The following is a 22,074-nucleotide window of genomic DNA, read 5'->3' as shown; positions in this document are numbered from 1 at the left end:
ATGACCCAAAGCATACTGCAAAAGCAACCAAAGAGTTTTTCAAGGGAAAGAAGTGGAATGTTATGCAATGGCCAAGTCAATCACCTGACCGGAATCCGATTGAGCATGCATTTCACTTGCTGAAGACAAAACTGAAGGGAAAATGCCCCAAGAACAAGCAGGAACTGAAGACAGTTGCAGTAGAGGCCTGGCAGAGCATCACCAGGGATGAAACCCAGCGTCTGGTGATGTCTATGCATTCCATACTTCAGGCTGTAATTGACTGGAAAGGATTTGCAACCAAGTATTAAAAAGTGAAAGTTTGATTTATGATTATTCTGTCCCATTACTTTTGGTCCCTTAACAAGTGGGAGGCACATATGCAACCTGTTGTAATTCCTACACCGTTCACCTGATTTGGATGTAAATACCCTCAAATTAAAGCTGACAGTCTGCAGTTAAAGCACATCTTGTTCGTTTCATTTCAAATCCATTGTGGTGGTGTATAGAGCCAAAAATGTTAGAATTGTGTAAATGTCCCAATATTTATGGACCTGACTGTAGCACATGGTTGATTACATAGACAATATACCTGTCTTTCTCCTCTTTAAGGCGTTGCTCCCTTCTATTTTTTAAATAATTTGTATAATAATCCTTATGGACTTGCTTTATTTTTTCTTCTTCTTCTGTGTATGCATAATCAGGATCCACATAGTTATATCTCTCCATTTTGGTAAAAATAGTCCTGTTATTAGATAAAATTGTTATTTTATGTTTCATGCTGTAAAGGCATGTAAAATATATGCTATATTAAAATATACATATAGTATCTTAAAAACTATAATTAAAAAAGTTCTAAAGCGATTTGCTGATGAGATCATTGGCAGTGGTCTGTGTCTCTACAGGGAATAATTAAGGTGTTACTCATTTACAAGTGGATTACTCAGTTATTTACTTATTATAAGTTATGGACACCATTATTTGGCTGTAGCAGCTGGGTGACACTTGAAATTCTAGTGGGAAATATCACCACTGGATTTCAGGAGAGCTTTAAGAAGTCAGTATATGTTAATGTGCCAAAAAGAATGCAAAACATAAAGGTCTATTTGAGTAGCGAGGGAATTTAAAACCCAATTAACTCTCTCGTAAAAAAAAATATTGTATCTCAACGGTGGATGCCAGAAATCTGTTAATTATAAATGCTATATTATTAGATTCACAAAGGGCCTTCATTGTGAGTTCAATGTTTTCCCCCACTGAGTGACAGCTAGCGCTGTGCAATCAAAGGGGAACATAAACTTTACTGATTGGAGAGCTCTAGCTGTGACTCACTCTGGCGTATCACACCTTGGTTGATAGATTGCTGCTCTCACACAAAGAGCAGTGGTTCTTTGTGACCACACAATTTTCAACGAGTGGTCCCTTTGGTTTTAAATATCGATTAACAATAAACTTTAGTCCAAGTTTAAATAAACAGTTTCAACAGTTTCAGTCTTAAAATAACACTTCAGACCAGGGGCGGACTGACAACTCATGGGGCCCCCGGGCAATAGGGGATCATGGGGCCCCTGTGTCCTTGCCCAAACTCAAAAAAGCCTATGAAAAAGGTACCAGGGGCATCTCATGGGGCCCCCTACTGACCCCGGGCCCTTGGGCAGCGCCCGTGTTTCCAAATGGTCTGTCCGCCCCTGTGTCAGATATCTTCCCTAAACTTGCATTGCTAAAAATGCAAATAGCATTTACTGTATGTATGTGCATTTGTTGTTGGTCCAAATGTCAGTTCACGTGTTAAGATTTTTCATTTTAGTTCATTGCATACATGAATGTTTTAAGCTGTATGGAAAATAAAAAGCCACTGATCAAGAGACCAGATCAAACAAGATGAAGTCATGTGATATCACCAACTGTAGAAGGTAATTGTGTTAATTTTTTAATTAACCACTTCTGTTCAGCGTTGACCTGAAAGCACAAGACTACTGTAATAGTCATTAACCATTTGCCCTCCAGAGGATTTACCCCCCTTCCTGACCAGGCCAATTTTGTGTTACAGCACTGCGTTAATTTAACTGACAATTGCGCGGTCATGCAATGCTGCACCCAAATGAAATGTCCTTTTTTCCCCACAAATAGAGCTTTCGTTTGGTGGTAATTGATCGCCTGTGCATTTTTTATTTATTTGCACTATAGAAAAAAAAAGGCCGACAATTTTGACAAAAAAACAATATTTTTTACTTTTTGCTATTAAATATGCCCAGTAAAAAAAAATTTTAAAAATAAAATTTCGGCATAAATTTACTCTGCTACATCTTTGCTAAAAAAAAATCCCAATACGTGTAAATTAATTGGTTTGGGTGAAAGTTATAGTGTTTACAAATGGCGGTATATATACTGGGATTTTATTTTTCATTTTTAGTATTAATGGCGGCGATCAGCAACTTGTAGTGGGACTGTGGCGGGCATTCTGACACTGGGGGAACTGAGTTGGTGTCACTGACATCCCCAGTGACACCAATACAGTGATCAGTACTAATAAAAAGCACTGACACTGTGCTAATGACACTGGGCAGGAAGGGGTTAACATGTGGGGCGATCAAAGGGTTAACTGTGTGCTGTTTTACCTGTGGGCTGTGTCTGTGCTTTCAACTGTAAGCACACTGCAAAGCAGTGTGCAGGAGCTGACAGGGGAGAGAACTGTATTGTTTACATACATTTCTCTCCCTCTGTTGGTAGTGCTCCACGATCACCGGGCGCCAGCGAGTAATCACCGGCCGGGACCCGGTGACTGACAGCAAAGACCACAAATAGCACGTGCCCCCTAACCGAAAATGAGAAATCTCATATATATATATATATATATATATATATATATATATATATATACGTGATTTTGTGCACCCCTGTCTGTAGCAGTATATCTGCTATAAGGCGTTGGGAAAGCGGTTAAGCAGTTCCCGCCTGGCCTATAGCATTTTGACGGTCGGACAGGACTTTAGTAGTTGCATGTGGACATCATATGACATCCTCCCGGAATGAGCCTCGCACTCAGCCATGCGGCGAGTATTATTTGTCACCAGGTCTGTCCACCGAACCCAGCCGATGACTGATCAGTGTACCTCCCGGCTGCTGGGACCATGTGATTGCGGTGGCCATTCACAGCAGATCACATGACAACTGTAAAACAATGAATGACTTTGATTTATGCCATTCATTGTTACAATTGTGCTGTTAGCTGTGATTGGTCACAGTGATCGAATGGTACAGACAGGGCCAATCACAGCCCATCTGTACCATGTGATCAATTGTGGCCAATCACAGCTAATCACAGCAAAACAAACTGAATGAATAGATTGAATTCAGTAAAATGATTGCTTATAACAGTGAAATTCACTGCTATAATGTGTAAAACAAAATCCTGATCATTTCCCCAGAGTAGTACAATGTTACTATGGTAACATTATAGTAGTCTGGTCACAATATAACTGCCCTACTAAAAACTCTCTAATGATCTACTAACTGCTAAAACCAACGGCCACTATTCAATACTCCTACTACTCGACCTCTCCGCGGCTTTTGACACGGTTGACCATCCCCTCCTCCTCAAAAAACTACACTCTCTTGGCCTCAGGGACTCCGCTCTCTCCTGGTTCTCCTCCTATCTATCGCAGTGCTCCTTCAGTGTTACCTATAACGCTGCCACCTCCTCTTCACTCCCTCTCTCTGTAGGGGTACCTCAAGGTTCCGTCCTTGGACCCCTTTTCTTCTCCATCTTCACTTCCTCCCTTGGTCACTTGATAAACTCCCACGGCTTCAAGTACCATCTCTATGCTGATGACACGCACATCTATCTGTCTACCCCTCACCTCATCCCTTCAGTCTCCACTCGCATCACTAGCCTACTAAGTGACATATCGGCTTGGATATCACTCCACTTCCTCGAACTCAACCTTTCCAAAACTGTGCTCTTAGTATTCCCCCCGTGTCATCTCCACTGACTTCACCATAAATATCGGTAACACAATCATCAGTCCATCCCCTCACGCCAGGGTACTATGAGTAATCCTAGACTCCCATCTGTCCTTCCCGCCCCAGATCCAATCGCTGACAAAATCATGTAGACTACACCTCCGCAACATCTCCAAGATATGATTGTTCCTAACCCCGGAAACCACTAAGCTACTTATTCACCACCCTTGTCATATCACGCCTCGACTATTGTAACTCCCTCCTCATTGGCCTACCTCATCGCAGGCTATCCCCCCTCTAGTCTATCATGAACGCTGCTGCCAGACTCATCCACCTTACTAACCGTTCTGTGTCTGCCACCCCTCTCTGCCAATCCCTCCACTGGCTCCCAGTTGCCCAACAGATAAAATCCAAAACACTAACAATGACATATAAAGCCGTCCACAACACTGCCCCAATTTACATAACAAGATCTTATCTCTAAATATCACCCAAACCGCACTCTCCGCTCCTTGCAAGACCTCCTACTCTCTAGCTCCCTTATCTCCTCCTCCCGTGCTCGTCTCCAAGACTTTTCCAGGGCGTCACCCATCCTCTGGAACTCCCTACCCCAATCTATCAGATTATTGCCTACTCTACTTACTTTTAGGCAATCACTGAAAACCTGTCTTCAGGGAAGCCTATCCCGCTCTCTGCTAATACTGGAATCTTCTACTCTTCCAACCACTCCATCCCCCACAGTTATTACCTATTGTACCATTCACCCCTCCCTCCTAGATTGTAAGCTCCAAGGAGCAGGGCCCTCAAATCCCTCTTGTATTGAACTGTATTGTTACTGTATTGTCTCCCAGTATAATGTAAAGCGCTGAGCAAGCCGTTGGCGCTATATAAATCCTGTATAATAATAATATGTTAATAAAAAAATCGTAAAAAAAAAATCTGCCACAACTAAAAAAGGTAAAACATTCTTTCAAGTCACATTTGAGTCTAAAATAATACTGCCACACAAAGCACATACAGTGAGTCTAGGATGTCATTGCCCCAATCCCTGAGGGAGAGTCACCCATGCACCTTCATTCACAATGATTGTGAAGTGGGGAGAATGGAGGTCAGAGTAAAACTTTCAAACTTAATTGTAGACAAAATACAAATAAAAAAATACAATTAGCACAAGGGGCATGACATAATATTAATCTGATGTGTCCCCTGTGCTGCTGGGTCCTGGATTTCTTGAAACCTTCATGCTCTAATCCCTACCCCCTCTACTATAATCTGCAGGTGCAGCGGGGGTTAATAGAGTGAAAGGAACTGTGACAGGCATTCATCAAGAGTGCCCTGGTATGCTTGCCATTCATAGAAGTCATACACTATCTAAACGAAACAGGATCTATGAATGGAGGGGGTGAATGATTGAAAGCCCCCCATTCATAGATCACATTTCATTCATGAAGGCTGTAATATGGCTTCTACGAATGGGGGAGTTGGGAAAAATGGGCAGGAATAGCCTGGCACTCTTGATGAGAGCCTGTAACCGCTCCCTCAGCTCTATTAACCCACACTGCACTAGAAGAGTATGGAAGCAGAAATGGGGAGGGGTGGCAAGGGATGAAGATTTCAAGTAATCCAGGAGCCAGCAGTACAAAGGGCACATCAGATTCATAGTATATCATGTCCCATGTGCTTATTTTGTTTTTTATTTTGTCTAAATTTAGTCTTTAAAAATGCATTACTGAAACTGTTTATTCACCACCTATTGCAGCGATATAGTTTTGCCCAAACCTTGTAACCTTGTCATTTTTGCTAATCAGCTTAACCAGTATGTAAATGAAGAGAAATATATGAATAAAGGATTGTGCAATAGGAAAAAAAAGAAAGAATTCATATACTGTACACTACTAATAGATGAGTATTATTAGATGCAGTCATACATTTATCAGAATACATTTTATCAATAGCTGTCCTGTAATGTGATCCCAGACTTTTTTTTAAACAATTTGAAAATTAAGCTATGCCTAAGATTTGTCAAAGGGAGGAGTGGGAGAGAGAAGTACATAGATTTTAGGTAACAGAACATAAAATGCTGGATTACTCTCTACAGATTGATACTAGAAACATTTTAATGTCTATCCAAGGTAGTAATATTTTTATATTAAAGCATACAAATGTCTGTACCCGAGAACCTCTTTTTGTTTCTGTTTCCATTACCTATACCTTGCATTACCTTGCACTTTCAAGCAACCAGTTGCTAACTTAAAATCATGTCAGGATTCATCAGGCTATAGTAATAATCACCTTATAAATCTGTATAACTGTTTATTAGCTATAGTACCATAACATTCTTCACAATGACATTGTTTTTGCTTCCACACAGTTGAACAAACCTTTTCATACAGTACCTGTATTGTGCTTTGCGGTCACTAGGTCTTATGCTTGCTGCTCGATCATTTGGAAATGCCACTTGCACATCTTGGTATACATCAATTGTGTTCTGGTGATCGTGCATGTGTGTTTTAGCTGCATTCAAAGTGGCCATGCGTGAGGATCCTATTACCATTGCAGATTCTTGAGGTGATGCTTGTACAAACTGTCCAATAGGATTAGTAACCAAAGGAGTAATTCCTATATTAAAAACGATAAATATTGAAGCTGTGTTCTCTGACCTGAAGCAAGGAATGAATGTATTGTATTGTTTAAAGAAAAGGAGGATCATCAGTACTTTTGCTATATCAGACCTGAACAGAAGATGAAGCCAATGCACAGTTCTCATAATGTTGATACCCGCCTTCCTGCACATGGGGTTTCCATACATGCTTCTGTTTGCTTAGAGGGTTCTAATGAGCTTTATGCATGGGCTTCAGGAATCTAGAGTTGGAATTCCATCACTACAGCCTGTAGGCACACAGCCATTGACACCCAATGTAAAACCTCTCTGCTAAGACTACCTGTCTAACAGTTCTGCTTTTATTGCTCCTCGCTTAGAATTTTGTGACACTGCATGGCAGAAATTGTTTGAGATGACTGTATTTCTAATGGAAATGGGGAAAAAGGTGGATAATATCTAGAAAAGAAAAAGCCATCTCTCTACCACTGCTGCCTACTGTGCCTAATGGTAAATATGGTCCTGCCACCTAGACAACTGGTACAGTTGCTTGGACTGCTGCAAAACCAGCAATCCATAGAAACAAGTTTCAGGTCAAAATATTACCGTGTGCACCAAAGTTCACAGACTTCCCTGACATCATAGCTTACAGATACCAGGGGGATAATTTATTAAAGGCGAGTAGGCTGTTCACTTTGTAAGGGAAGTTGCACTTTGGAAGTTAATTTTCCCCAGAGCTTAATGAATATAGGGGAAATTTCACTTTGCAAAGAATATCCAGTCATGTAAAAAACACTTGACATTTGCTTGCACATGACTGGATAATGGAAGTCAGCTTAGTCATTCACTGAGCTCTGGGGAAAATTCCATTGCAAAGTGTGACTTCTCTTTTAAAGTGAACGGTCTGCTTAGAGTAAATTAATCCCAATATGTTAAAGTGTATCTAAACTCTATTTTCAGTATGTTTGGCATCATGTCTCACTGTATACAGTATTTTAAGCAACTTGTTCTTGTGAATCGATTCCATAGTTTCTTAACTGGGGGTCCTGCCAGTAATGGCACTTCCTATTGCACTCTGGCAATGCAAAGCCACTAGCTTTCAATCTGCAGCAGCTTTATAAGCCTGTTTGCTTGTTTAATTGGTCTACTGTGTAGGCAGCCCAAAAAGAAGGATAATAGTTAAAGCGGCCTTCCAGTCACACTGTACAAAAAAAAGTCAGTAGCTGTCGCGTGTCCCAGAAGACTATGGGGAGGGAGGGGGGAGAACAACTTTCGCTTCCGATTGCCTAGGGGATCGCATCAGAAGTGGGAGCAGGTACCTGTCAATTTCGGGTACCTGCTCCCAAAAGGTGCCAATCCTTAACCTCCCTAGCGGTATGATAATGTCAATATTTCTGTGCTCAAAGTGGTACATTTTTTTGCATGGAAATATGTTTTTTTTTTATTGTAGGCCTGTAATTTTTAGGAATAACTCACTGAAATCTGTCCGAACAAGAGTCTAGTAAACATTCCGGATATGATAAAATTTGAAACACAAAATCATAAATTATAATATAATAAATAATCATAAAAAATAATAATATAATAATAAGACATTTAATTCAATAATATAATCAAACCAAAAACACTGAAATTTGAAATAGAGCGCCAAGTTCGCACATCACTGAGCTTAGTAGCAAAATCGTTTTCAGTGTTTGATGACGACTTTCCCCACGAATAATTATCACTCAAATCTGCAAGTGGTTCTAATTTACTACCGGTGTTCTCTAGCTGGTCTAAAACCGCTTTTGACCTAAAGGGACACTTTTTGGACACCATGGACTTTTCTCAGTTTTCAGGCAGAAAGAACGGTAAAAATGCAGGCAGGGCGCAGGACAAAGCACTCGGGACAAAATGTATGTGAAATGGTTTCATACAGTAATGTTTTACTATGTGATTTTAGTGTATTTAGTGAATATCACTTTTTAACATTTTTAAATTTCCCGCCAGTTCCGTGCCCCGTATGTCCTGTACGTCCCGACGCTCGCAGGGACTGGAACCCGGAAGTCGGATGCCGGCATCGGCCGGAGGAGATGGCCGGGGATGCTGCAGGGGGACATTGAGGGAGCGAAGGACAAGGTAAGTGAAACAGGGAATCCCAGAGCAACGCTGCAGGGTAATCCCGAGTGTAGCTCAGGGTTACTGCTTTTGGTACTGAAAGTTAACCCTGAGCTAGACATGGGAATACCGCCAGAGAGGTTAATGGGGAGTGGGGGACCAGTCTTTAAAGCGGAACTTCCTCTTTTGGGTGGAGCTCCACTTTAAGCTCTCATAGATCAGCCTGGTATTGGGCTGTAAGTATAGGCTTTTGGAGGTTCGTACAGGAATGTGCAGCCCCCTCTATATGCCTTCACTTGACACCTGCAGCTGCTATTTTGAAATTACAAAGTCTTTTTAATGGTATAAGATACATCTAGATACATCACATACTTCTGTCCACTTCCTGTGGGCAAACCTTGCTCTTGCGCAGAAAAATACTCTCAAACACAGAAAATGACCGCCCCCACAGCAGGCTAAATAATTCAACATAGCTCAACATAGTTTGCTCAACATGCAAACTATTAAAGTATGTATATATATATATATATATATATATATATATATATATATATATATATATATATACACACACACACAAACACATACAGTATATACATTGTACAGAGGGGCCCAAAAAATGTTTACACACTTCAACATATATAAAAATATATACATGAAAATTGTATTACTAGATTTATACAAACACCAAATCAAAAGTGTCTAGATGATAATGGTGACCACTTTGAGCACCTAATGTGATTGCATAATTTAAACATGACTTACAGCTACCTTTGATGTTTACTAGATATAAATCTAGTAATAACATTTTTATGCATATATTTTTCATGTTGAAGTGGGGGCCCCTCTGTGCATGTGTATATATATATATATATATATATATATACACACATATACACAGTGCTCAGCATAAATGAGAACACCCCTTTTGAAAAGTAAGATTTTAATCAATATCTCAATAAACACAAGCACAGTTTCCAAAATCTTGACAAAACTGAGTTTTATAGAACATTTGTTTAGCTCATTACATGAAGCTTCAGTTTTACTAAAATTAGTTAATGCAAAAATGAATACACCCCACAACAAAAATTACTCCATCTAGTATTTTGTATGACCTTCATGATTTGTAAGGACAGCACCAAGTCTTCTAGGCATGGAATGAACAAGTTGGTGACATATTGCAATATCTATCTTTTTCCATTCTTCAAGAACGACCTCTTTTAGAGCCTGGATGCTGGATGGAGAGTGATGCTCAACTTGTCTCTTCAGAATTCCCCATAGGTGTTCTACTGGGTTCAGACCAGGAGACATACTTGGCCACTGAATCAAGTTCACCCTGTTCTTCTTCAGAAATGCAACATTGGCCTTACATGCGTGATTTGAATCATTCTCACGTTGGAAAGGTTCCCAACAACCAAGGGCACGGAGTGATGGCAGCACCTTCTCTTTCAATATAGAGCAGTACATCTGTGAATTCATGATACCATCAATGAAATGCAGCTCCCCGCCACCAGCAGCACTTATGCAGCCCCACAGAAGGACACTGCCACCACCATGTTTCACTGTAGGCACCATGCATTTTTCTTTGTACTCCTCACCTTTGCGACACCATACAGTTTTGAAGCCATCAGTTACAAAATAATTTATCTTGGTCTCATTGCCCTACAGTATAGAGTCCCAGTAGTGTTCTTCTTTTTCAGCATGGTCCCTGGCAAATTCTAGGCAAGCTGTTTTGTGCATGGGCTTTAGGAGAGGCTTCCTTCATGGATGACTCATGCATGCCATTCCTCTGCAGTGTATGCCGTATTGTGTCACAGGAAACAACCACCCCGGTTTGGCTTTCTACTTCCTAACCAATTCAAGTCCGCACACTTTCACCCCCTTTGCGTGGTCCTGCAACACTGTACCCAAATGAAATTTTTAGCAATTTTTGAGACAGATAAAACTTATTTTGGTGGTATTTATTCACCACTGGGATTTTTATTTTTTTGCTAAATAAATAAAAAAGACCAAAAATTTTGAAAAAAAAGTGTTTTTCAAAATTTTGCAAATAAATAATCTTTCTTCATAAATCTTGGCCAAAATGTATTCAGCTACCTTTTTTGGTAAAAAAAAAAAATAACCCAAATCAGTTTATAAAAAATAATTATAATTTTTCTAAAATTTTGTTTAAATTTTTTTTTTATATTATTATGCCTTTTGTTTTTACATACTGTCACCCTAGCAGTACAGTGACACTGCATCAGCAATGCTCCCGTCCAGCTGTTTATCAGCATTGGCCAGACAGGAAGAGGTTAAGCTAACTGTAGTGATGCATGGTGATTTTCTTCAACCATTCTCATCAGAAGACACTCCTGTTAAGGTGTTAACTTCCGTGGACGGCCTGAATGTCTCTGTGAGATGGCTGCAGTTATATCTTTGTAAAATTTTTGTATCACTTTTGCTACAGTATTCTGACTGATAAGTAAAACTTTGCTGATCTTCTTGTAGCCTTCTCCTTTTTTGTGTAAAGAAATTATTTTCTTTCTCAGACCTTATGGCATTTCACTTGTGGTGCCATTGCTGACAGCATGAAATGGGAAGGGGTTTTCTTTGTTAAGTAACACCCTTTTCTAATCAACTGTCTGCTGGATACCTGCTTAATGAATAATTAGACTCACCTGTAGTTTAATTCTTGTTAATTAGGATTTTGTTGTCTACAATTTAGCTTTGCTCCCAAGACTTTCATTGGGGTGTATTCATTTTTTCAACATGGTCTTGAATGAATTTGTTAGGAAAAATACTTTTTTGTGTGTGCAAATTAACAAATCTTATTTGCAACCAATAGCTCGCATTTGTGGGAGTATTTTGTAGTAAAATGTCCCAAAGAAAATGTTGATTTTGAAAGGAAAGTAATGTTTGTCTGACAAATCTGTTGGGGTGTGCTCATTTATGCTGAGCACTGTGTGTGTGTATTTATACAAGCTGTACACTCACTACTTTACATTGTAGCAAAGTGTCATTTCTTCAGTGTTGTCACATGAAAAGATAGAATAAAATATTGACACAAATGGGAGGGGTGGACACACTTCTGGGAGATACTGTATATATACATACACACACTGCTCAAAGAAATAAAGGAACACTTTTTAATCAAAGTATAGCATCAAGTCATTTAAACTCCTGGGATATTGATTTGGTCAGTTAAATAGCAGAGGGGAGGTTGTTGCTCAATTTCAGCTGCTTTGGTGTTAATGAAATTAACAAGTGCACTAGATGGGCAACAATGAGATGACCCCCAAAACAGGAATGGTTTTACAGGTGGAAACCACTAACATTTTTTCCCTACTCATCCTTTCTGACTGTTTTTCACTAATTTTGCATTTGGCTAGGGTCAGTGTCACTTACTGGTACCATGAGGCAATACCTGGACTCTACAGAGGTCACACATCAATATGTGCCATTGCCAGAGAGTTTGCTATGTCTCCCAGAATAGTCTCCAAAGCGTGGAGGAGATTCTAGGAGACAGGCAGTTACGCTAGAAGAGCTGGACAGGGCCATAGAAAGTCCTTAACCCATCAGCAGGACCAGTATCTGCTGATTTGTGCAGGGAGGAACAGGATGAGCACTGCCAGAGTCCTAAAAAATTAGCTCCAGTAGGCCATTAGTGTGAATATCTCTGACCAAACAATCAGAATCAGACTTCATAAGGGTGGCCAGAGGGCCCAACGTCCTCTACTGGGCCCTGTGCTCACTGCCTGGCACCATAAAGCTCAATTGGCATTTCACCCTGAGCACATGTGACAAACGTGAAAGGGTCTGGAGAAGCCATGGAGAACGTTATCCTGCCTGTAACGTTATGCTGCCTGTTCAGCATGAGCATTTTGGTGGTGGGTCAGTGATGGTTTGGGAAGGCATATCCATGAAGGGACACACAGACCTCTACAGGCTAGACCAGCGGTAGGCAACCTGTGGCTCTCCAGCTGTTGCAGGACTACAAGTTCCATCATGCCTCTGCAAGTCATAGCTGTAACTATCAGTTTTGTAATGTTGCAATGCCTCATGGGAAATGTAGTTCCACAACAGCTAGAGAGCCGCAGAATGCCTACCCCGGGCTAGACAATGGCATCATGACTGCCATTGGGTAAAGGGATGATATCCTTGGACCCACTGTCTGACCCTATGCTGGTGCAGTGGGTCCTGGGTTCCTCCTGGTGCCCAGCCTCATGTGGCGAGAGTATGAAGGAAGTTCCTGGAGGATGAAAGAATTGATACCACTGAATGGCCCCCACACTCGCCTGACCTAAAATCAATAGAATACATCTGGGATATCATGTTTCGGTCCATCTGACGTCGCCAGGTTGCACCTCAGACTGCCCAGGAGCTCAGTGATGCCCTGGTCCAGAACTGGGAAGAATTACCCCAGGACACCATCTGTTGTCTCATTAGGAGCACGCCTTGATGTTGCATACAAACTACCATTTTTTAACCATTTTGAGTTGCTGCAATGACATTTCAGCAAAATGGACTAACCTGCTGCATTATTGTTTCACTTTGATTTTCGGGTTGTCTTTGAATTCAGAATATATATATATATAGTAACAAAAATATAGAACATCCATTAAAAATATAAATCTATACATACAAATTATATTACTAGGGGCATACTTGACTAAAAATAGTACTAGTAGGCACAAAAAGTATTCTTGAGCTTACTAGATTTGATATGCAGCAGAAAAATATCACTATTGGTACCAGTTACTGAACATTTGTCTGACTGTAGCAGTAGACAATGTTTGTGTGTATTTTTCCCACATAAAAAAATATCTAGTGAATATAACTGGTGTCTTTCTATATTCTAGCCAACATTTATACATCTATATGTAACATTGTTTTTAGACTTCATGTACACTAGAGGGTTTTTTTAAGCTAAAAAATGCTAGAAAAAATGCTGGATGAAAACCTCTGGTAATAGCTGTTTTTAGTAGCATTTTAGTAGCGTTTAGGACCATTAGAGTTTTATTAGCATTTTTACACTACATGTGTAGAAAAAAAAGCTAGAAAAAAATCTGTTAAGAGCGTTTTAGTAGCATTTACCATTTGTTTCTGCTGGCAAAACGTTCCAAAAAACTCTACAAATCTATTTTTTTTCTTCTCCTAGATGCTGAAGCTCAAAAACGCTCATAGCATAAAGTAGTGTGCATGGACACATAGGATAACACTATTTAGCTTCTAGGAGCAGAAAAAAAATGTTAATAACAGCTTCTAGAAGCTTAAAAAAATGCTAGTGTGCATGAAACGTTTAAAAACTATATAGTTATATCAATTTACTTACCCGGGTTGACTTTCATGACAATTTTGTTAGTTGATGGTTTGCAGGTCGCTATGAAAGAGAGCTTAACTTGGTGAAAGACTTTTGTTTTTAAAGGTGACAAATTATCATCTGACGTGGGACCCATAATATCCACTACTTGCTTTACTTTAAAAGTTCCTGCTTGATGTGGTACAAACGAAAACATCACATCCTAAAAAAACAGCACCAGTATAAGACACAGAAAACACTGTATTGATTGTAGTTCATTCTTACTAAAGAACTAGGTAAATTGGGAAATGGGTTAAAGGTCCCTAATTGTAGGGGTTTTAGCAACAGACACACAAAATGTTAAAGAAGAAGTGTAAGATTATAAAAAAATCAGAACACACATACTCACCTACATCAGACTGATGCTGCAACTGCCCCTCCGGCCCTAAGCCCATTAACTGCGCGATCACATAACCACTCATTTCTCAGTCCTCAGTTAGCTCAGAACAGAGAGCAATGACTGTTCGTCGCTGCTCTCCATTCTGCCCCACTGTAGCAAGAGATGGTCAGAGACTGCAAACATGGACAAGAGATGGTCAGAGACTGTAGACATGGCAGAAGAGATAGTTAAAGACTGCAGACATGGCACAAGAGATTATCAGAGACTGCAGACATGGTGCAAGAGATGGTCAGAGAGTTTGTACATGATACAAGAGATGGTCAGAGACTGCAGACACGGCACACAAGATGATCAGAGACTGCAGGCATGATACTAGAGATGGTCAAAGATTGGTTTAGTAGACGTGTCTGATTTACTCATTGTGTCTCTGTCCCTCTTCTCAGTGTTGTGTGTGTCCTCTGTGGCAGTGCTGAGTCAGCGCCATGTCTTTCTGCTTTAGTTTCATCCTATCAGGCTAGCGGGAGGAGACTGCAATGGAGGGCACAGTGGAACTGTGAGCAGCTACTGGCAGCAAATCTAGGCGGTATTGCAGCCAGGGAGAGAATAAGCTGCAGGATGTGAGCTCCAGTAACGTGCATCTTCTCATGTTGCACTTGGCCACACCCCCTCCAGTCCTCCTTAGCTATCTGTAAAAGGTGCCAAGCAGCATCATGACAACAGTGGCTGTGCGCTCCACTCCCTGGACGGACGATTTGGCAACCCTGCATCCGTGTGCCTCAGGACGTCTGGCACGGCTTCATACATGTGTATCATGGGCTGTCCTGCCCTGATGGTGGCCCAGCAGACAGGCACCCCTCTAGGAAGGGTGCCTGTAGACACATGCCTACACTGTCTATGGGAAATCCGGCCCTGGCTGTAAGCTGATTTTGGGTCACAGAAGAGCAGAAGTAAGTGCACTCCTTTAACCCAGAAGAGAAGTTTGGTCAAAGCTATTTTAATGATCCAAAATGGGAAAGTGTAATTTATAGTATTTTCTGGAACTGATATACTCAAAACGATTCATATCTATGCGGATCTGCATGCCACGCTTGTGTGGGCATGGCAGCCTATTCATTTGAATGGGCTACTGTGCCTGCGTTTCCTGCAGAGAAAAGGTTGATGCACCTTTTTTTATAACACGGGCCACATGGAAATTGAATGGTGCTTTTGCACCATGCATTTCTGCGTGCAGGAAACAACACCACATGTTTCACTGTGTGTGGGTGACAGTAAGTTACTGGCAGCCCTGCGCGTTTTCTTTAAAACACCGCTATGAAATCAGTTGTTCTCTATGTGCCTTGTTCACACCACAACACTAGTATCATATGCATATTTTTTCTGCGCAGGAATATGCAACGTGTATAAAACTCACAGAACTGAAGCTTGCGCAAAAACTGATGTAGAATTATGCCTCTGCAAGTGAAATCTGCACGTCAGTTTTTCTGCATGTATGGTGTGAACAAGACTTTATGCTATTGTGCTAACCACTTTCTAAAACTAAGCATTGAATTTTATGAGGAATCTATGCTACTAAGTTTGGCAAAGTTTGAAATCTGGTGACAGGAAATTTATTGTGACGCAGCCCTTAGATCAAACATGCAGCTAGAGAATTGATAAGATAGTCAACTTGTATATTTTTTCCAGGTCCACAGCACAATAGGAAATGAAGCAAGCCTGGAGGATTGTCCCATTAAAAGCATTTGGCAAGGGCAGGTCTAGGACTGGATTCTAAAGCCATGTAAATATAAAACCCACTGAATATTTATGGCTATTTGTAGTGCTACCTCTACAGGGGGCTCTGGTAATATCTGGTTCTTCCATAACAGTACAGAGGCTGCCCACCACCACAAGCACTAGTCCATGCACACCAGCTCCAAGAACTCAGTCTAGAGGATGTCTTTTTGAATTGTATTGCTTGCAGAACTTAAAACAGGAGAGGGGTTAGGGCATAGGATACTCCAAAATGCTGCACAGTAACAAGAGTACCTTATTCTCTAGGCTCCCACTCTAGCATTCTGCTAAGGACAGGGGAACAGCCAGTATTCTGAGACCCTATGTGAGCTGTCTCAGTCCACAGCTATCTCTGGCATTTACATCCCAAAAGCACAGAGTCACCAGGGATCACAATTCAGGGTCAGGACAAGTCCCCAGGACAGCTGTGCACCTTCCAGCTTCCTCCAGACATGGACCAGTGAAGGAGACAATCCTTCTCGAGACCAGATCCCTTGTGTTGAAGTCCAACAGCCAGCTCCTCAAAAAGATCACTTCAGGTACTCAGCTTGCCACAGCTGAGACCTCAAAGAACAGTTACACAGTCTCCAGGCTGTGGAACCCTCCCTGCTAAGGAATGAACGAGCTCTCCAGAACTTCAGACTATTTATCACCTCCGCATCCACCTGGACACTCCTTTCCAGGGATTGGCTAGCCCTAATATTCAGGCTGGTCATTTAAATCTTCCTCCCTATGCTCTGGATGATTCTTCTAAGGGCAGGGGGAAGCAATCAAACTCCCAGCCTGTGAAACCCTGAACAGACCAGAACAGAAAAATACTGTTCCCTTGACCACAGAAGGAGCAGAGGGAAGCAAGCAAACCTCCAGCCTGTGAAGCCCCAAACAGGCCAGAACAGACAATCACTGCCCCCTTGACTACAGAAGGAGTCAAAAGCAGAACTTGTCTAGCATTTTATGTTAGGGGGTGCTACATAATCTTAAAGAAAAACTCCTGACAAAATCATAATCAAGATCTCAGTTACATACAAACATAAATGGTAGCTAGGCACTTACAGTAGACGTCAGTACACTTCACACTGATTATTAAATAAATGTGTTACAATACAATATGCCAAGTACCATGGGAGACAGTTCCTATTAGCTAAAGGAATGTAGGAAAGGTGTGGTGGCCATCCAAACCAATGGAGCAGCCAGTATACAGTATATGACAACATACACAAATATATATAAATATCTAACCTTAACAATAGAGGTTTCTGCAAGATGGTGGTTTTGTTACACAACAGAGAAAGTTTTGCAGGTATGCTTGCATAAAGTTTTTTCCTAGCTATTTTAAAGAGATTGCATGAAAAGACTAGCTCTGCTTAAACTCAAAGTTTGGTTTTGTTATGCATATACAGCATATCTAGAATGATTCATTTGTGTACACAGTAATGCTGCATTTTAGGTCTAGGTACACCTTAAAGAACCTGTATATTTCAGTTTTTCACATTACAAGTACAAGCATGTTGTTCAAGTCTGTGCCACTGTTGTGATCATGTTACAGAATACAGCTATTGAACTTAGATAATAGATGCATACAGAGATAAAAAGACAGAAATCAATGTTAACAGAATTACCATATTTTAGACAGCTTTATCTTTAATGCTAATGCTTTGGAGATCTAGAGAGCTGTTTTTGTACCTGTGAAAGTCCTGGCTCTATCTTTCCATTAGCGGGAGAGATATGAAAATGGGATATCTTGCGAAAGCTGAACACCACAGGGAGGAATTGAGAGTCATTTTTTAGCGAACAGAGAATATCGATCCTTTCACCAATCAAGCATTCCTTAAAATTGTATGTTGTCCCTGGACTGAATGTTAATGTGACTGGAAAAGCAGAGCCAGTGGCAGCCAGTTCCACATAGCTTTTCTTTTGTCCTGTGATGAAAATAAAAAAAGCAAAAACAGTTAATGACAATATAACAGTTTTTATAAAGACAATTATAATAATCTTACAAACCATTTTGATTTTAATTTTGTTATTTAACACATTGTTAAAGCATAAACTGTTTGCTTCAAAAATGTTGAGAAGGGATCCAATACAAAACAGCAACTAAAAAACAAGTAGACACACTAAGGGTACACTCACACTAGTACTTTTAACTAGTCCTTAGCATAGTTTAAACCCATAGGCTAGTTCATTTGTGATCCAGTACAGTTTGCTGCAGTGTGAATGCAATCCATGCCAGAGCACAGATCTCTATGGACTGTAGTTTAGTGAAACAGGGACTGCTGGTCTGTTTAGCAGGGGATTGTGCCCAGGAACACATGTAAGTGCTTCCGGGAACACCTCCTTATAAACCAGTGTGAGTCTCAAGTAAAAAAAAATCTAAGCTCAATTCTAAGTGTAATAATATATAAATAAAAAAATAATTCATTTTAAAATTGACAATCAGACAGCTGCACTCACATATACCCAAATACTGGATAACAGTAGACATAAACAAAAAATGTTGAGCTGTCTCTTTAGAAACCATGTGAAAAACCAAAACACAGCAAACATGTAACGCAGCAAACTTAGCTTGTTAAGTGAACCGGATGTGTGACTACAAAGTCAATTAAATAAAAGTCCAAAAGTCATTATGCACACATAATAATGTGATTACCATTGCAGTGCTATGACACACAGGAACGATTATCAGATAGTTTGACCCCTAATATAGGAGCTCTAACAGTGCTTTTTATATGCCAGGGATACAGATTGATATGTAACAGGACGTTTTTCACTGCTGTACTAGCAACCGAAACACAATGGAAGACTCAGAGTCTCTGATTTTTATATCTAATGCTTAGCTTTGCAATGAAATTGAACCTGGAGTCAGAGGACAGACAGTGGGCAAGAAGGGACATTTTTATGTTTGTAAAAGGGATCATTTATTTTACATTTCTTTTGCAGCTGTGAACTTTGTGACTGCCATGATGTATTTCTATGCCACTGACAAGATGCAAAGGAGACAGCTGTGTGTACATATTGGTTTTTGGCAGTCCTAGGGTTAAAGACCTCATCAGTATGAAGGTAGAATAATAACCCAATTAGGTCTTTAAAATAAACAAAGGTGCATTGGTGGTTTAAAACATTCAATACCACAATATGTTCTTGGTATTTTTTTCTGCTTGTCTGTCGTATTACCAAAACACAACAATTAATCACACACTTTTTATCTTCTTGAGTATTGAGCCAGCCTGCTGTGGTTTACCTACTAGGGATCTAATATTTCTGCATTTTTCCTGAGTTTTTATGTATGATACCCACCTTTTTTACGCATTTTTATGCTGGTATCTGGCTGGAGGAATCCATCTTTGCTTCCTACTATTTCAAACCTCATGAAAAGTGCATAGTCCTGCTGGGATGGAATTTCCTTTGATTCAATGTCTTCATTTTCCCTAAAAAATACATATATTGTGAGATTTTGCTTAAAATCGAGTTTTCCAAGGATCCAGTCTACCTAGCAGAATGCATTTATAGGCTTTTTTTTCACTTTGATATATAGCCAACATCAAAGTGACACAGTGTTCTGCTCACACAGGGATTGTTTAGTATAACAAGGCACACAAACATATTTGGGCCTCCTGGCAATATTATCACATAGCTCTGTTTGCCCTAATCTCAGCCTTTCTGCTTAACCGGTTCTGACAATCACCAGATTGGACTATTTCTGTCCTTTCGCAGTGGCCTAGACTAGGCTTAGTGGCCTGACTATGTAGGCCAGACAGACCTGGACACACACTACCAAAAGTATCAGGCTTCACGCTGCTCTTGCAGCAAGTAGGAACAACCATTGACTACAGAATACTCTCTTTTGTTGGCAAAACCCACTTGACTCCAACCACCTGCTTATAGACCCCTTTCCTGCTGAAACAGGTATTATATGCAACTTTACACAGTGACAGGCTGTCTGTATGTGACATATCCACCTCTCTGTTTTGATCAGGAAGCCAGTACATACAAGCCCTCACAGCAATGCCCAACATCTCTTTACTTTACAGTATATACACCAGGACAGCAACTCGTTCACACAACTTTTCAGGACATTTCTGCCATTTATCACCATCATGGGTACTCTTCGGCCTTGTACTAGCACAGGCCTCTCTCTCTCCATGCACATCAAAACCCTCTATTCTTCTAGGAGTTCCTAAATATGGTCGGTGCTGGATCACCAAATCCACCGCTCACCTCTCTACATAACTGTAATGTATCAGGGGGGGAGCAAAGGGGACTACTATAGCGCAGCCGTTCTCAACCAGAATACCATTGAAACCTAGGGTTCCTCCTCCGGTTGCTAGGGTTTCCTTGAGCAGTGAGCAATTACTGCCTCTCAGATAAGTAACCATTGACAACAATGATATTTGTAACTATCGGTAAGGGGGAGATTCTTCCTAATGACCACACATGTAAGGGGTATAGCACACTAATGCATAGAGAGCTATAGATAAAAATACTTGTTAGCAGGGCTTCCCTGAGACTGGAAAGTTATTTCAAGGGTTCCACCATGTCAAAAAGGTTGAGAATGGCTGCAATAGAGTGTTACTAGACTGACAGAGAATCTGCTAGGGCAGTGACCATCAGTTCAGGGAGGCTTTTACGGGCAAATAACATGTCTAAAATAGATTAAATGCACATGTAACCTCTTAGAAAGATTGTTGTTGAATTATTGGTCAGGTGACAGGGTCTTTTTAAAGGACTACACTAGGGTTAGGACATTAGAAGTATTTTACTTATTTATTATTTTGGGCACACTTGAAAGGGAGGAGAAGCAGCAGTAACAAGTAGTACTAGTGGAATGGCATCTAACAAAAGCTTATTTCCATTAAAGAAATGTAGATATATTCAGATTTTTTTTCTTGCATGAGGCATGACTGGCAATTTGCTAAATTTTGCAGTTGGAATCATTCAGTATTTACTTGAACTGCACCAACAGTGAACAGTGCACCGACAGAGTAGTCTGTTTATTTTTAGCATCAGGAATGGGTGACAAATAGTTACATTTTATCTAGCCATCAATACTTTTTTATGAAGGTCAACTTCTCAGCACCTGCAGGCACCAGTCCTGTGTGCTTTTTGTCAAGGCTAACAACCTTGCTAATATCTCTTCCTAAAGTATGTAACAGGAAAGCACCTGTATGCCAACTGCCAATTCAGGCCACTATTGCAGTCTTCAGATCCTGCAGTCCAAGAGGTAAATGGTGTGAAGTTTAAGGTTCATAAAGCAGTTGAGATAAGCCATGACAATTCTATTCATCCACTGCCTATGTCCTTAGCCTGGTATCTCAATCAGTGGGTGCAACACAAGAAATAACCTATAACAATTTGCAGAATGTAGCAGTAGCTAGAGTCACTACTGCAGCAGTCGCTGTTACTTTTAACAATCGTGGTGGAAGAACAGGAATGCACTTGGAATAAAGATGGGTCTTTAGGCATTTGGTCAAGATCAAGCAAAATTCGAGTGAGCTAGGCATTGGGTATGGCTTGAGGAAGTTTCTACACACAGTTGTCCTTCGATATAAGGTGACGTTAGCAACCAGGGAAGTAGGAATAAAATAATTCTTTATTTCATCAAAAGGAATACAAAGATTCCAAACCAGAGCCAAAATAGTGTCCTGCACATTTCCTGCGGGTGTGGTGTGTGATTTGAGCCACACATAAATGAATGGATCAAACCGCACTGTAAAGAATCGCATGTGATTTGAACAGGAATGCAGTGGGATTCCTGTCCAAATTGCATGCGGTTTCCCACACTGCATCAGTGTGAACTGGCCCTTATCCCATTAGGTGCTTAATCAAGGAGGGTGACATACTGTTTTACTTATTACTCTTTGACCAAAACAAGCAATTCACATAATATACAAAGTAACAAAAATATAATAAAGATGCCACATGAGGAAACGTTAAAAGAGAAAAAAATATATACATAGTATAGAAATCATCTGAAGGAAAACATGTAAT

At 40.4% G+C, this 22,074-nt stretch overlaps 1 protein-coding gene across 1 annotated transcript in view; it reads right to left on the bottom strand.

Moving 5' to 3' along the window:
• Nucleotides 1-22,074, bottom strand: part of CFAP47 (cilia and flagella associated protein 47) — a 772,366-nt gene that overhangs the window by 693,801 nt on the left and 56,491 nt on the right. The window contains exons 8-12 of the mRNA XM_089653003.1: nucleotides 19,384-19,514; nucleotides 17,773-18,008; nucleotides 13,953-14,142; nucleotides 6,339-6,561; nucleotides 572-724 (exon numbers count right to left, since the gene is read on the bottom strand). Coding sequence (XP_089509129.1) covers nucleotides 572-724; nucleotides 6,339-6,561; nucleotides 13,953-14,142; nucleotides 17,773-18,008; nucleotides 19,384-19,514 — 933 coding nt within the window. The remainder of the gene's footprint in view (nucleotides 1-571; nucleotides 725-6,338; nucleotides 6,562-13,952; nucleotides 14,143-17,772; nucleotides 18,009-19,383; nucleotides 19,515-22,074) is intronic.

The sequence above is a fragment of the Staurois parvus genome, unplaced genomic scaffold (assembly GCF_062004578.1).
Source record: "Staurois parvus isolate SC_StPar_1 unplaced genomic scaffold, SC_StPar_1.0 ptg000696l, whole genome shotgun sequence".
NCBI classification, from domain to species: Eukaryota; Metazoa; Chordata; class Amphibia; order Anura; family Ranidae; genus Staurois; species Staurois parvus.
The sequence above is the reverse complement of the archived record's forward strand: the minus strand, read 5'-3'. Positions and strand labels throughout refer to the sequence as shown.